At 35.0% G+C, this 18,125-nt stretch overlaps 1 protein-coding gene across 1 annotated transcript in view; it reads left to right on the forward strand.

Moving 5' to 3' along the window:
* Window positions 1–18,125, forward strand: part of GRIK2 (glutamate ionotropic receptor kainate type subunit 2) — a 418,771-nt gene that overhangs the window by 393,068 nt on the left and 7,578 nt on the right. The window contains exon 15 of the mRNA XM_075087352.1: window positions 5,684–5,934. Within this exon, the coding sequence (XP_074943453.1) occupies window positions 5,684–5,934 (251 nt within the window). The remainder of the gene's footprint in view (window positions 1–5,683; window positions 5,935–18,125) is intronic.

Below are 18,125 nucleotides of genomic sequence, written 5' to 3' on the forward strand. Positions count from 1 at the left end.
GAGCCAGGAACTGGGAACTGACAGAATCCCTTTTCTTTCTTCATGTGCTGCTCGGAGACTTTTGAAACCGCAGATAGGAAGAATGAACCAAGCTATATTGACCCTTGTCTCTGTCGCTTCCCTCCCGTCCCAATTAGAGAGGGTTAATGGAGTTAGGGAGCAGAGCTGGCTGTGACTTTTAAAAGAAAAACATTTCTGTGGAGCTAAAGTAAGTGCTTATCCTATACCCAATGCCCCTGAGCTGCCTATTCCTTTTCTATGGCGTGTTTTAACTGTGGCTGTCAGTCTTTATTACTGAGTGCTGATGATGCCACAGATTCCTGGAAGGTGTTTCAGGCCCTGTGATGCATAAGGCTGCAGGAAGTAGTTTTTCCATGGCTGCTTATAGTCTAAACATCTATTCCACAATTATGTGTAAATGAAATGCCTTCCATCTTATTTCTATCATGCCTATGACTCCAGTATACATGACACTGAAGAGAAACTGAACTCCACATACTGTATCACCAGTTATCCCCTAGCAAGGAATGTCTGTTCCATAGGCCTGGGCTAAATTTTGTCTTGTAAAAACAAAAGGAAAGCTTCATCATAGTAACTGATGGACAGAGATAACAGAACAATATAACAAACAAAACTTTCAAATATGATTTAGCTAAGCACACAGTCAGTTTGGTGGCTGAACATTTAGTCTGTGATTCTTGATGGGGCTAAACTATGAGATATGTACAGAGAAATGTAGATATATTAAGACTGAAATGATTTCACCTGTCCCCAGTAGCATAAATGGTGTTAGCCAGCATTGTTATGGAAATTTCAGATGTGCCTACACTGGAGTGAGACCATGACTGCATCTTATGTATATGTACCCAAGCTAGCTTTAGGATAGATAGATTAATCTAATGTAACCACAATGGGAATGGGCTCATGCTGAAAAAAAACCCACTCAAAACAAAAATATCCCAAACACCTCCATGCTGAGTTTGGTGCTTCTTCCTTTCAACTGCTAAAACTAGAACTTGAATTGGTTGCTTTATTCAATGTAAACTAGTCACATACAGTTTCAACACCTAGATATTAAAGAAATGTCTTTCCTGCTACCTGTGGCTTTCTCCTTCCAATAAATACTTCAGTACTAGAAGTACTTCTTGATGATCTGAATTTTGTACCAAGATACTGAATATCATGGTGCATTCCTAACTACCTAGGTACCTCTCTCTTTTGCTTTTTGCCATGTGCACAGAGTAGGAAATAATGTTGCAAGATAAGTAGCATAGTCTTGTTTTTTTTAGTAACAAAAGGAAAAAGTAACAAGAACAAAAGATGCTATCAGTGGTATAGGAGCGTTCAGAATGGATTTTTCTGTCTAGCAAATCAAAAGTAACATGTAACTATGTCCCATGGACACCAACTTGTAAAATACCAGACAATTCATAGTGATTTCTTTTGGTAAAATGCACCTGGAATGATGAAACAAAAAAGTTCCTGGTTTAACACTTTCTTAATGATGGAGTTAGCGGAATGCTGCTATTCCTTTTTACTTATGACCAACTTCAGTTCTACAGGTCCCAGTATGCTCCAACTCCTTTTGTATTTGATGGAATGAGTAAAATAGACTAAGAGTAACCAGGCAGGAGATTTTACTAAATTATAATGTAGTAGGAAACCTTTTCAAGACCAGTGAGATCAGCAGGATTTCAACATACTAATCTGTATGCAGTGAAGTCTCAATACATAAAGCTTATGTGTTCATAATTTATGATTAAACATATCATTATGTGCATAAATCTTTATATACTGCGACCTCAGGGCAGAAAACTTATCTATGCATTATTTCTGAGACTTTGTTATCTTAACTTTGTACAGGTATTTCAGACAATTGAATTTCATGCAAGTTTTTATTTTAATTTTACATTTTCATAAGCAGGTAACTACAGATAGAAATTATTACATACCTTATCGAATTTGTAAATCATAGGAAGGCACTAAGGTCTCTATAATCTGTAAAAGAGGTCTTAAAAGTAATCTTCTGGCTGAAATTATCATTCCTGCAAACAACAACTAGATTGGGATCAGCAAATAATGTATAGATTGTGTTCTGTAGGCCCTCCAGTCCCAGTTTGTAATGAGAAGAGCTCGTCAGTTGACACGGAAATGAAAGCAGTAGGAACCAGCAAAAGAGAGGGAAGAAAAAGTTAGGTACTTTTGCACTGGACTTCTCCCTTTCTCTGCACTCAGTGGAATATTATGTGCTCATCTTTTTTCCTGATTTGGGGATGGATTTTAAAATATCACTGTGGCTGTCCCCTCCTAGTCTTCTCCCCAGACTACACAGACTGGTAAGATTTTTTTCAACAGCTTGTCTTTTTATTGAAGGTTGAAATGTGATGTTCACATTTCTTCATGTGGCAGAACTTTGGTTTATTCTCTCCTTTTTATTTTCTTTCCTTCTGCTTTAATGCTTTATCCTTATCCATATCATATTTATTTTGCAAATGCATTCATATACATTGTCTGGCAATCTTAAAGTTTCTGTTTTCATTTTTTTTAAATCTTGAACAGTAAATTCTCTTAAATGAAATATTTCCCATTTTAACAAAATGTAAAAAAACCAGGACAGCTTCTTGCAAGACCTCATGGAAAGGCTTGATTCATTTTTTAGTCACGTCATAGGACTGATAGTGAAAATTACCAGTAGATGTAAAAAATCTTTTATATTTACGTCTTGATTTTCTTCTTTCCTGCAAGTAAGACAGTTTTAACATCCAGAGTGTAACCTGTATGCCTTGTCCATATTCTCTATTTATTTTCTCTTCTTTTCGTATGCTAACTTTATCATCCACAGATCAGACCATGATACTTTTAGGCACTTCAGGTGCTTCTGGGTGGATTTTCCATTGCTGGGACTTACAATCCAGCTTGTATCAGAAAAAAATTATAGGAGCAAATAAAACCTTAGGAAATAATATTGTTGCTATGCTTCTTTTGTTCTCTTAATAACCACTTGAATCAGTATAAACGGCATAAAAGTGGCTTTTTAGAAAATACCAGATTATTTGGTGTCCTCATTGTTTGTTGCAAAATGTGAATCAATGAATTTAGATCACTAAGTAATTCCGAAATAGAATAGAACTACAGCACTGAGTGCTAGCTTTTTCATGGTTATAAAATTTTAAATGTTTAATTTAACAGCAGCAGTATGCAGTGCTGGTCATCCCACATTGATCCTTACTTGTGAGATTACCATTTTTAAGACAAGATAGTAAGATATAGTAAATACAGATATTGCAGTAGGAACACATTGATCCTTCCTTGTAAGATTACCATTTTTAAGACAAGATAATAAGGTATAACAAATACAAATATTGCAGTAGGAACACCAGAGGCCCTGTAATCTGTCCACTCTGCAACTCTGCAAAATTTTGCAAATCACCAATAGTAAGTGATACTGTTGAACTGAATCACTATTAACTGCATGCTTCTAATGCAATCCTCGTAAACTTAACTAAATGTAGATAGGATTAGCCTGTGCTTTATGATTTCTATTTACGATTTCCTCAGTTAATTAATTTTTTAAGCCCTTCAAATGGACTAGAACTGTATGTGTACAAATCTGGTCCCTAGAATATATAAATAATACATGAAGAATAGTTGGTACTGTCAATATTTAGACCAATAGAAAGTGTGGAAATGAAATGCAAATCATTTTAATTAGAAAGCAGCCTGTCAGATCAGAAGATGGCTTAAACTGGGTCCAAAATTATTTCTCAGAATCTAATGTTATTTACGTTGCTGTTGTTAAATATTTCTAGGCAGTGTAACACTGAAAATATCCCCAAAAGATTATAGTATGCACTTACACTTTCCCAGGCTCTTGTGGACTAATCACTTTCCTTCTTCAATCTGACTGAAGAAATGTGTCAAGTACAGGGTTTTGCAGAGTTTCAGCATAATCGGGATGGTCTGGAGTGGTGTGACTTAGGCCTCTGCATGCACAAGAGAGTAAAAAAGAGATGTTTTCCTTTCTTCCTGTTTCCCTTATAGTCCTGTGTACACACAGTTTAGCTCCTAGTAGAAAACATAATTCTTTTCTAAGCATAGATGATAAAAGCAAAAGTTCTTGCAACTTAAATACTTTGAGGCCAGTTCTTCATGCATTTTATTCTGGAATAAAGGAAGAGCCTAAAGCGTTTTCTAATTAATGGTCCTTTCTATATTTAACTTCCGTGCTGGCACAGCAGCCCTTTGCTATTAGCTTTTTTCTTGTGATAAACTCTAGATATAGAAATAGATACAGGTATAGAAATAAAGAATAAATTGAAAGAAGTTCCAAAAGAAAATATGTTTGCCAAGAGGGTAAAGAGTATAAACTATCCTACTGATGCATTCCTTCATCTCCTTCACAGTTGATCACAGGACATGAAATAGTCAGATGGGCAGCATCTCTCTAAAGGATGCTGAGGATTTTGTTTAAAAAAACCAGAAAGTTAATGAAAATGCATTTTATTACTCAGCCAAAGGAAACACTGTAAAAATTATACATTGTAAGTAACACTATTATGACAGAAAGAAAAATAGGAGGGGTTCTTTCTAGAATTGCATTCATATCACATGAAAGAGATAATTCCATCTCTTTTCATCTATTTTTCCCCCCCCTGGGATTTCTTAACCACTTTGTGAGTCTTTTATTCCTGTTTTCGAAGGAGGAGAAGAAAAATGATGGCTTTATTCTCTCCTTAAACTTTACACAAATCTTAACATAGAAAATACTTCTAACTGTTGTGATTTACTCTCTAACATTCAGAAAAGAAAAGCATTCTCCACTGGCATTATTAATTAATGTTGTTTTTTTAAATACTCCTTGAAAAGTCCTCATGTACTATATAAAGAAAAAGAGAGCAGATGACATACAAAGATATGACACTACCCTTTGAACTGCCCCTTGAAATACTGAAATGTTGAAAAGCTGCAAAGTTATCACATCATTTTAAAATACTGAATTACGAGGAAGAAATACATTAAAATATGAAAATTTACAGCCCTGTTATTCAAACACACTTAACCTTATCTTTCTGAATGCATAGCTACCTGATACTGTTAATAAGTAAGTGCATGCTTGGAAGGTACCTTAAGTGCCTGACAATCTATCAAATAGAGACTTTCATGGCTTGGTCCTGGAGCATAAATTGTTGTTTCTTCTTTTAATAAAGTAATAGTGTAGAGTGCTCGTTACATATCAGACCTTGGATTAGCTTTAAGGTAACAAGCTATGTAGATTTATGTAGATTTATGCATGTTAGACTAAATCTGCTGCAGCATAATTAAAAGCCTGATAGAAATTGAAAGATTAATATTATTTGGCTGCATATAATAGTTGGGCATGAAGAAGTTTGAGACTGTGGGACCAAATGAGACAGGACTTGTTGCGTCAAGTTGCCTGGCTTACAGGCAACACCAGCTGGATCAAGTTTTCTGCGTATATATTTATATGTGTGTGCATGTGTGGGTTTGTATTTGTATGACCAGTGTGATCGTGGTGAGATGTAAATGGCTTTTCAATAAATGTGATGGTTGTAGAGGATATAGGTTTTTCTGTGGCATTATGCTACATTTTATTCTTATCAGGAATAACTAACTTTCTTTAAAATATGCCCCATGCAATATCAGTTCCCTGTGGTCTCTTTAGGTTCTCCATATAGAGACAAGATCACTATAGCAATTCTTCAGCTGCAAGAGGAGGGCAAACTCCACATGATGAAAGAGAAATGGTGGAGAGGCAATGGCTGCCCAGAGGAGGAAAGTAAAGAGGCCAGTGCTTTAGGAGTTCAAAATATTGGAGGAATCTTCATCGTGCTGGCAGCAGGATTGGTGCTTTCTGTCTTTGTGGCAGTGGGGGAGTTTTTGTACAAATCAAAAAAAAATGCCCAGTTGGAAAAGGTAAATATTGTCTTTTCCTACTTTATTTTATATTTATGGTCTATTTAAATAATAATTTAAGCATTTATTAGCAAAATGTAGGTGATGCATACTGATTGTTTATTCTATAGTGCAGTGCCTGTATAACAAAGGATCACAGCAAAGTACCCAAAGTTTTACATTTACAGCTTTTAATTTGTCTTCAATGTGTTTAATTGTAGCCAGATTTCAGGACAAGTGACTATTTCTCCTCTTATTCAAGCCTGAAAAAAGACAGCTTTTTACTCCTGGAAGTTCACTGCAGTTAATTTTATGGATGAAGAAGAAATCCGAAACTAATGGGAAACAAATTAATCTTCTACAGATAATTGTGATTTTCGAAAGACAAACTGTAGCTCAAAGTCAAAATCTAAAAATGTCTCTATAGAAATGTTCTTTAAAGTTTATAATTGCGAAGTTGTCCTGGTAGCCTCTGGAAAAGATTACATCAGCATGATTTTTTTTGGTGGGTTTACTACTGATATGATGACCTGTAATTTCAAACTGACTCAGTTTTGAAAATTCTGGTGTTAATTGTTCTTACTTGCAATTTAGACAACCACAGTACTATAATTGTGCCAATGCTAGTAAAACCTTGTGAAATTCCTTGTTGCAATTATCATTTTTGCATAATAAATAAATAAATCTCTCTACATATATATGCCCATGTTTAAACCCAAACTCAAATTATGTATTTTATTTCTATGGCATATTCTGAATTTTAAAAATTGAGAGAAACTCTTGGATTTTACTAGCTCTTTTTCTTTTTTTCTTCTTTTCCTTTTGAGGGGTTTGTTACCTACAGCAATTTCTATTTTCCTATTTAGTAATTTAATTTAATAAAATCGGTAGTAAATCCAACAACTATATTTATATTGGTATTTTTCCAGATGCTACTGGTGAATTTTTGTAACTTGAATTATTATTCAGAAAATTTACAATTTGTTTTCACTTCATTTGAGGGAGGCTTTTGTTACACAAGTGTCCTGTTATGAATATATTGTTAAAGGAGTTTTTTTTCTGATACACACAAAGGCAGTGTGAGGTCACAAGGTCGTAAACACAGTTGGAACATGGTTACCTTTTATTAAATTGTTAAAGGGCCATTTAGATCCTCTTCTTTATGGTACTAGAGGCTGATTCCTTTCTGTTAACATACTATTGGAATGCTATCTTTCTGAAATGAATTTGCAAGGAAAAAGATAACAGTTACTTAAGTAACCTGTGCAAGTCTCAATAATTTTTATTCACTCCTAAGGTGAATATGGATTTTATACGGACATCAGTATAATTTGGTTTAGCTTTTCTGGATTTTTAGCAAACACTCACTTAGAAAAATAAGACTGTTTTGATAATAATCTTGAAACTTGAATTCAGTATTTTGCAGGATGTGAATGCGTATCTTATGTGACAATAACAGCATGTTGGAAGTTGTGTGAGGAAGCAAATAGAAACTTCTTAATTAATGAGTTTTTTCTCTAAGCCCAATGGTTTTGTAGTTTTGGTTTGGGGTTTTTAATTATTTATTCTTTTTAAATTCTTTTTTTGTTAATGATGGATAAAGACAGCAATGACTGGAGGTATCTGACCTTTTAACATTACTTGTACCAGAAAGGTCTCATCATATCATCAAGTATTGAGACACTGTAAAAATTTAGGAGTGAATCTCAAGCAGCTGAAAGAGTCAGGTTTCTCCTCTCTCTTTCCTCCTTGCCACCAATCTCTTCCCTCCCCTCCCCACTACACCCACATACCCTGATGGCAGGAGACCAGTAAAATTTCAGTAGAATTTCACTTATGGAATGAAATTAACATCAAAATGATGCCAGCGTTCCCAACACATGGGCTACCCAAGCGTCTCCTCACCCACTTCTCCCAGCAGCCACAGACCTTCAGTGAACATCTTCTCTGCTCTCTAAATGTAGCACATCCCCTTTGCCTAGGAGAGTGAGTAGCACCAGCCAAACGGGAGCTAAGCAGTACCGTCATCTGAGTCCAGTCACTACATCGCCTCTGCTGGGATGAGTAAACCATGCAAGTAAAGCTGCCTTGGCTATCCCCCAGGGAGAGAGAAGGCACCTATTTTTGGTAGCATTTATAGTTTCATCCCTTTAGAATCAAAGTATCATTCGGGCATCTGTATAATGCTTGTCAACATTTGGAGATAGGGAAGATCAGAGTTCATATTAACAACCAAGGAAAAAAAAAGAAATCGGATATCTTCAGCTGCCGAATGTATGAAGTACCCTGGGATATAAATGGGCATATTAATATGTGTGTCTGATTTTTAATATATATAAAATATACAGCTACACTTCTAGTGGGGAGGCAATGCAGATTTAAAGTGTATAATTTAGTTATGTTTTTATCATTTTTTATGTCACCCAGCTCCTGGAGTGCACGTGTAAACAGAGAGATTGGCTGGTGTGAACCTAGTTGGAGGAGTGAAATCTTGAAAGGAATGGAGCTCAGAAAAGCAGCAGAAAAAAAAATTTGTTATTTGCTAAATATTGTCGCATCTTGTAACCAAAGTGTTTCAGAACATCTATGCTCTTGATGTGCTCAAAAATCCAAAGGAAACATGTGACACTAGCTGTAGCCTTTCTGGGAAACAGATGTCAATAAACAGAATACCACACATTAATTCATGCCACCACAACACTTTCCAGACACAGAGAAATTCCTCTTTTATTGACACCTTTCTAAAGCAAAGATAAGCCTGGCTGTTATCACTGTTAGACTGTCAGTCACTGATACTTACTATGGCTAGTTTGTTTGAAAAACGAGTGTCCTAATTTACTAAGTATTTTCTAGAAGATCCAGATCTGATGGATGTGAAAAGAACAATATATGGATTCAATGCTGCTGTCATTTATAGCCATTCAAAACTCATTGAGCCATACATTTTATAAATTTTACACAGTTAAGTGCTTCAAAAAATGTGAAATGGGACACGTCAGTGTACCTTAGCTGTTTGTTTCACTAGGGGAGATCTGGTCATAGACTTCCTATAATGCAAATACTAGATTAAATCTACTGAAACAGTAACACCAACAAAGTATTTCTGGAGTTATACGATCAAATTATAACATAACATCACTTCAATTAGCCTGTCTGAAATAGTTAATTATTTATAAACAACTATAAAAGCAATAAAACCAATTAATAAATTGATGCTAGTTTATATTTTACATACATTTCCCAAGGAAAACAAAACCACTTGAACTTTCCATGGTAAATCACCACTCAGCTACACAACTGAGTTGAGGAAGATCAGTCTGGATACTTTATCTCACGAGGTACAACGAGTGAGGAGTTAGCAGCACTGGACCCCAAGTACACATCAGTAGCTGTGAATATGTGTGTGTTACATACAAAACAGTGTTTTATTTACAACTTCAGATTCTACTGAACAAGAAATTCTGAGTGCTGAATTGTGACCTGTATATGAGACCAACTATGTCTTTGAAGATGGCAGAAACTTAACTGGTTGACTCTTGCCCAAAATAAATTGTTTACAAAAATTTCAAACACCTTCTGCAAAATGTGCTAATCACGTTTTGGTTTTGATAAGGTAAGGATAACAGGAATTGAAGTTTCTGATCTTAGCTGGATCAAAAATTCATGCACCTTTACTGAGCTGCAGAGATGTTAGGTTATGGTAGTATTTGATCATAAGCGTCTTAGAAATTAATTGTGGTTTTACTACAATTGCCAATAATTCTGAATCTGCTATCTACCTCAAACACATATTTGAGTGATGTGATAACCAGAGGTGTATTCTGAGCTAAATATCTCCTCTTGTCCTACTTAGTACATAGTCTGTCTCACTGATTTTTTTTCAGAGGGAGTATTGGGAGTGACAAAGCATTGTCCTTGTCTGTGGCAGAATTTTGACATTCCAGTTGGCACATCGGGAAGGGGTAGGAGGACATGGCAGGTTGGAGGCTGGCCTGACTGCATTCCTGCAGAGTAACCACAAGATGGTGCCGCCTTATTTCTCAGAGGGAAATTTAATTGTTACATTTTAATAGAATTTATGTCACAATGCTCACCTATTTTTTAATTTCAGCTTTTCTAAAAAAATGCTAAAGGCTTGTATTCTTTCCTATTGTTTATAATATAAACATCTAATTATGTCATCTGCTTGGAAACGTGTTATGAAGCAGACCTTTTTTATCTAGCCAATCTTGACAATAAATGCACAGTCATTTGCATTTTATAATTGCTTATGCTGGGGAATGACCTGCTCCCTGATTTTAACAGGCACTCAGAGGGCAGTGAATAAGCAATGTTAGAAACAGAGGCCATTTAAAACAATTACTATGTCCCCTTTTTTTTTTTAAATTGATGTGCTTCAATGTGTTATGGGTTTATGTCCATTTCATACACTTAGTTTTGTATAGCTCATATTATTATCATAAGGGCCAGGGAAAACATTGACCTTGAAGACCATTAATATTTAACATAACATATTGGTGATTCTCAGTTTGAGAGTTTTTTGACCTTTCCTTCATTTTTATTTTTGTTTTTAGTTTGTATTTTTTTTAAAGTCTTGTCTAAGATTGCTTCCATTTTGATACCACCTTCACACAGTGATTAGATGTTACAGTAAATGGCAGCTGTGTGGTAGAAACTATGTGTGCACTGCTGAAAACTTTAGGATAAAATCACAGTATTGCTGAAGGCAGTGTCGGGAATGTACAGAACATTGGTTGTTGTCACCCTTGCAAATGGTTGTCCTTGCACCTATCCTGGTCATGGTTTCTTTGGAGAAGGTGGTGTTGGCTTGAGAAGTTATCTTGAAATGTGGTTATATTAATGTAGTGGACCCACATCCTTCCCAAGAGGCAAGGAGGGGCCAAGGGCTGCTAGACTGAAAAAGCTGTTGTGCTGTAACCATATGCAGTTGACACCATGTCCTGATTGTGCTTCTCTCAAATATGGTTTAACTGTCCTTGATCTGTTTACATGAAGTTAGTGTAAACGCTAACATGAGTTTATATGCCAAGGTTCTTTTGCAGTGTGTTTGCACCAGGATGAATTTAATTCATAATGTCTTAGAATGCTTCTTTTTAGAATTGAGGTGAGCAAAGTACATGCATGTGACTTGTCCTATATGGAATAGTCTTACAGGAAGAAGTTCATCAGTACTGAAATATTTTGGATGCTTCTTTATCAGCAGGATATGTAGGAAGTCAATATTTCTATCATTGTTTTCATTGTTACCTTAACAGCAGTGCAAAACAAAATTACCACAATAATCTAATACGAATAATGATTTTTTAGGATCCCTTCTTACTTTCCCAGAATACTTTATGGTTTGTGGTTTTTTTCCAAATTTTACTAAATTTGTTTCTGTTAAAGTCTTTTTTATTACTTTCTCAAAAAATGCAATTATGTCAGTGTTACTGGAGTTCAGAGAATAATCCTAATAGTTTAATATCAAAAGCCTTTGATATTTGGGACAATAAGTTATAACAGTTTTGGAACAACCCCAAAGTAAATCCCATCCTAGTGATTTTTTTTTCCTTTCCAGGGGGAGGCAAGTTCAAAAGATTTGAAAGTTGAAAAGCCTGTTGCTCAGGCTACAATAAATGAAAGAATGTGGGCATTCTTGCTAAATCAAAGTAAAAGCTTTGGGATTTATATTCCAAGTAACTTTTATACAACATACAGTCAGTGATGTAGTCTGTATTGTCATGTCATATTTTGTAATGGAGTAACCTCAGAATTTTTAATGTTGGCTGGGAAAAGCAGCAGCAGCTGTGACAGCTCATAAAAAGAAATGTTCTTCCAAATTTAGCACATTGCATTCTGTAGATATGCAGTTGGAAAATTGGGACCTTCTATCATCCTGTACTCCCTTGAGCACAGTATGTGGATGTATAGACTTGTATGGCTAATTTGTGTGAGTGCAAGTATAGAGATTACTTGAAGTTGAGGTATTAATTATAATTAAACACCCTCTTGGAAAACATCTAAGCACATATTAAAGGATATTTTCTAATGGAAGGAACTGTTACAAAAACCAACCAAAACAAAAACCCCCAAAACCAAAATCAAACCCACAAAACCCCCCACCTTTCACAGAAATAAAGATATGAAAACACAAAAATGAAAAAGTGGAAAAAGGCAATTTGACTGACTGTGGCATTTTAAAAATTATTTGCAAACAATAGAACATTAAAACCAAGATCTCTTTTGATTTTTGATTGCAGCTCAACCAATAGCTATTTGATATTGGACCTTGCTTCTGAAGTATTTTTAATATCTTATTTTGTATCATACAAGAAACAAAGAACAGAAAGATAAGAAATTTCTGTAAAGCTGACTATTGCATAAGTACAATTGTAGGAATATGATTTCAGGACGCTTACTATTGCTCTGTGGATACTGACTTGAAGATCAGGGCTTAAATTACAGGTCCAAGTTATGGAATATTTTGTGTTTGACAATAATTTAAAATTCTATAAAAAATTTTTGGAAACCCCTAAATGTAATTTATTTTATAGTAAGTATAGTTCACTTCCACTCTTCAGTAGAAAGAAGCATGATTCAATTCATATAATTAATGGCTCCTCTGAGAAAAAGTATTTTCTTCATTCTCAGAGAAAAAAAAAGTCAGATTATAGAAAATTCATGTCTTTCTAATAATTTTTCATTGTCTTGCCATAAATATTACTTTAAAAAGTCATGTATAAATATTTTGATACATAAATATTAACCTTTGTGTGTTGAATTAATCAGCTATACTATAGCTAAGTGCAGTAGCAAACAGCTTTTAGTTCATCTGATTTAGATTAATTTGACTTTTGTATAAGCCAGCAAAGTACCAACAAGCACTTCCAGCTGCCTTTTAGATTGAGAAAATATCCTAGACTGCCAGATGAAGCCATGTAATTATAGAGAAACGGATGCTAACCATTTTGATATTATGTAGTGCAATATGACTATAATAGTTAGTGTTTCCAAAACAGTAAAAACTGTTGGCATTAAATTAATACTAATAGTCTCTCTCTGTTCAATATGATTTGAGGCCATGCCAAATTTTGTTAAGTTTATATTATCACACTGAACTATAAAACTAGTACAAATTTTTACAGTGAATAAATAAATGTACAGTGGACTTTAGCTCATCAAACTTTAAAAAAAGCTTTTTAGATACAGCTAAACTCAGGTAAGAATGGTTGTATTTATCTTCTACTTTGTCTCTGTAAGATGGACTATTTATTTTCAAATTAAACTCTATGATGTTATATACAGTATTTTAATCCAGATAGATTCACACTCCAAAGGATTAATTACATAACATCATCACTTCCTTTCACCATGCCTGAAGATCAACAAGCCTGACCTTCCTTGGATGAACAGGGAATGAATTTAGATCTAGGATCATCAGTGATTTAACAGGTGAATGAACTTTAACATCCAGTGGCTGAAAGCGCCAGATCTCAGGTGACTGATTTTAGTGCAATCAGGATCATTTCTCCTGAAAGGCTGAAATATACCCTGCACAACATACAAAACCATTAAAATGTTGCATTGGATATCATTCTAAAACAGGCAGTACCATATATTCTGTTATTTATTTGCTCAGCAGCAGCTACATGGCTGAAGTACTATGAATTGCTGTCAGCACTTTTTAAACACCTGGCAGTCATTTGTAGCCATTGTCCAGGGACACTGTACTGCAGCAATATGTTCTGGAAGAAGACCTGGACTGGTGTGGCAAGCTTCACACCAGTAGAAATTATTGCCACTGGCTGAAACACTTATCACCACTGATCCAATTTGAAAAACCCATAACCAAACTTAGGAACCTGGAGAAATCTGAGACTGTAAACCTCTTTCACAAGAGGTGGAACTGAGTAATAAGGGTAGATAACATCAACTGAATGCTTCTCTTTACTTGTCCAACATAGCACCTATCTCCCTGGGATTAAGCTGCCATCATACCCCTATTTCAGCCAGGTACTGGAAGCGCAAAATGACTGCACCATCCTGGTCTGACAAGAGAGTAGGACTGTGTATCATCTGCGTGCTGATGACACCACAGCCCAAATTATTTCATTATCTCCTCAGTGGCCTCATAAACATGTTGAGAGGAGAGATGACAGGATGAAACCCTGTGGAATCCCGCATGAGAGAGAGCCCTCGGGGCTGATGAGCAATTGCCCTATGCCATCCTCTGGGATTTCTCTGAGAGGAAAGAGTGGAACCACACAAGTGCAAACCCATCTGCCCCAGCCTAGGTCCACAGGTGAGTCAGAAAAATATCATGGTCAGCGCAATGGCCAGAAAGGCTGCTGGCAGAGCTAAACAAAGCCACCTTTGAAAAAGCTTTCTGCCCTGGTAGGAATTCCCCATCAGCCACAGGAACTAGTATAGCTGTCAGGCTGCACTCAAGACTGGAAACCAGGTTAAATAGTTTCAGAAGGCTTTAAATGGAATCAGAATTACTTTGCCAAAAGTCTCTCTCATCCACCAGAGTGCATTTTGTTTTGTCAGGAAACAAATTTTAGAATTTGAGAGTTGACTGAATTGGTTTTTTGGACACCAGTTGATAATTTATTGAGCAGATCATTTAAGGCAAGCTGGAAACTTATTGTCCCACTGGGAGACACTAGTGATCTATGCTAGAAGTAGCCTGCAGTGAGGTCCTGTATGTCATCTAAGTTCATCTCATAACTCTCAAACTCAGTGAGCACTTCAGCCCATGGAAGATTATTTCAGTGTTGTTTTATTACAGGAAGGGTCAGTCCCATCAGATTCTTGAAGATCCTCTCTGTAAAATAGCTAGAAAAGTCCTTGAAACAGTCAGTATTCAATTCAGTTACAGGATGAAGCACCTAATGCTTCACCAAGCTGTCTGGAACAAGTCTGCTGGTCTTGACTTGTAGATACTATGGTGGAGCAAAACTTGATTTACAGAATTATAATTTTCCTTTTGCTTGGTATTATTGTCTGTATCTGAGTAGGCAATGGAAGCTCCCATCCATTTTTGGCCTGAAAATAATTTCCTAAAATGGCTGCTCATTTTACTTTTACCAAAACAAAAGGTAATAATTGCTAAATCTGAAATTGAGAATATATTGGTGATACTTTCAGCTAATCGATGTGAACTTATTTTGGGGTGTATTCATGCATTATACTTGGTATGGATTATGGAAATGTGCTACATCAGAAAAGTCTGTGGCACAATATTTTTATACTAATCATATTATGTATATATAGATGCATATGTATATGCATATATATGTGTTCAACCTTTGATCAACAACCATGTATAAGACTAGTAACCTAAAAGTCTGATCATTACAAGTACAATTTAACTTATTTTGAAATGGTAATACTTCAACTACAATGAAATATGATTTCTCTTTTTCTGAGGTTATTTTCCTTCCATTAATTGTGCATCTCTCTGTGATCCTAAGTCAACATCTTGCTAGGATGTGTGCTTCTGTCTAGGGGCTTTACAGTTGACAGGTTTTCCATATTCAAAATCCCAGGAGGAGTGACATATGGAAGCAGAAACTGATTAGCTGGGAGGATCAGGATAGCACTGTGCACTCATTCTCAGCTAACTTCAATAAGATGAAAACCAGTTTGATTGATATATCCTACTTGATGCTAGAACACTGACCCATAACGTAACAAGACGATGCAGGATTACTGCTGTTACTCTTTTAAGAAAATTAAACAAGGCTTCAAATAATATGACACACAAGACTGGAAATAATGAGCTCCTGAGTAAATCATAGTTTTTTAATGAATCTTGACAGTCAACTTTATATTAACTGCATCAAAAAGGGAAAAAAATATAAAACAGTGATCGACTGGAGATGTTTATATTTAAAACACATTGAATATTATTCACTTAAATCAGACTGTTAAAGGTTCTGCGGGCATGCCATTCCTGTCTTCTTGTTCCTCTTTTTAGGCTGTTAAAAGCAAAAAAACTATGGTGATAGTCTCATAATTCTGTGTCTAACAAATGCTAGTATGATTTCTAATTATCTTTCTAAATTCCTATAAAGCAATATAATGAAAACAGTTTAAATAATATCAATATATTTAAACTGTTTAATAAATATATAAACAGTTTAATATAATATAACAGTTAAATTAATATAATTAATATAACAGTTTAAACTGTTTAATAAATATAATATATTAATATATATTATATTAATATATACATGCAAAGATATGTTTTTCTCTCAGGCTCTAAAGCCATACACAAGCTGTCTAAATAGGTTGTAAACAGTGGTAACATTTCGTACAATTATTATCTTGATCCTACATGACTTATGAACCGTCAGCTATGGCAAATGAAAGAGGTATCAGTTACTTTTATACTCTTTTTTCTTAAGGAATTTTTTTTTTTCAAAATTGCTTTGTGTTAAAGAGCTAAGAACTACATTTCTGATTAAAATTTTATCATGTACGCTTGAACTGCCCACTTAGATTTGCAGCTCTTTTTTCTAATGTTTTATAGTGATTGTTTTGCTGCAACAGAACAGTTGCACTTAACTGCACTAGTGTTTAGAGAACTGTATCCCTTCCTTCAACTCTTCTACTATTTGGTTAGATCTAAGATGACTTGGAGGCAGCATTTACTTTCTGGTAACATTAAAGAAGACAGCTTACGATTTTGTAAGGGTTGGTGAAAAATCAATAATAACTGATGTTCTTGTAACATGCCTGCAGTTTGGAAGGTAAGTCAGGGCAAACGGTTATTTTCTTTAAATTAAGCGGAGAGTCTTGTAAAATATACTAAAAGTGCTCAATTTTATGGTGGACAACAGTTTTGAAATATAGCCTGTAAGTTCTGTAAACATTTCACTGTTTTTCATTAACAATCTGAATGATCAATTGAAATCAGGATCGTGACATTGGATTGTATTTTCTAAAATCATATCTGAAAATGTCATTTATCTGTCACCAAAACAAACCGTATTCTAGAGCTGCTGCTTTTTGTCATGTCTTGTTACTCCAAAAGTTGTATCCTAACAGTGAAAGAAGACAAAATTTAACTGTACAGAAAATGGTGACTTTACACAGATCAGAACTGAAATGAGACGAGAAAATGATTTCTGTTAAAAAAGAGGTCAAACAAAGTATTCCTTTGTAAACCATTTTTTAAACATGATTTTACAATATCCAGGAAAACTCTTCCTTATATTTCTCAGACAGAACCCATGAACTTCTCCATGACCTTGAATTAATCTTTTTTAAAATACATGAGTGAGTGCAATTTGGAAAAAAAAAAATTTGTCTTATTCATTGCTCAATTACCAAAACAGTGGTGCTGTCTGGGAGCTAATAGTGCTTACTGTTTTCAGACATTTGATATTTTAAAATGCATAGCATACATAAAATATTAGTAAATGAAGTAATTACAAATCAAGTAACACAATATATGCAGATAAGTTCCCATGAGCTTAATTTATACAAAATAATTTGAAAATACAAAATGGAAGAATTTTCTAAATAAAATAGTTATCTCAAAATTGTGTTAACTGCCTTTTTAAGACTGTCAGTCTTGCCAACATTTCTCATGTAATGAGTTTTCAGATCCAGCTAAAATTCTCAGCTAAAATATGTTGGTAAGTTTCTTGAGATCTTATTTTCAGGATATTTCAGAATGTTAGCATCAAGTGCATGTATCTTCTTTCCTCTTGGCTGTTGATTGTAATCCTGTTCCTACTGATATTACCTAACATTAACTTTGGTAAGTGTTTGCAGATCTTTGCAAAAGGTTTTGGTGGACTGATGCATCCTGAAGAAGATTCAATCTGTTTTGGCGCTCTTGTTAGGTGTCTTGGCAAAAAAGACAAGGGGCACAATCTTGAAAACGTTAAGTGCTAATGCACCATTTTTAAATTTAGAAGCATTTTGTTCCTCAGAATGTTCCAGTTAGGTTTTTGATTCTAGAGGTGACAACCATGTAATGGCTGGAGGTGGTGTAATGCTGAGAGTGGCAGCATTTGGTTCTTAATGGATTCCCCGTGAAATTCCCAAGTTCTGTGCTAGGTCCCATCCACAGTGAAAATGCCAAGGTCCGCAAGCCTTAGCAATTTAGCCTGTAAGCCATTAGGGAATATTAAATTAAATCTTGCCCTTTCAAAAGATTTCAGGGCTAATTTCAGATTCATAATATTAATTGC

This window comes from Phalacrocorax aristotelis, chromosome 3 (assembly GCF_949628215.1).
Source record: "Phalacrocorax aristotelis chromosome 3, bGulAri2.1, whole genome shotgun sequence".
In the NCBI taxonomy this organism is placed as follows: Eukaryota; Metazoa; Chordata; class Aves; order Suliformes; family Phalacrocoracidae; genus Phalacrocorax; species Phalacrocorax aristotelis.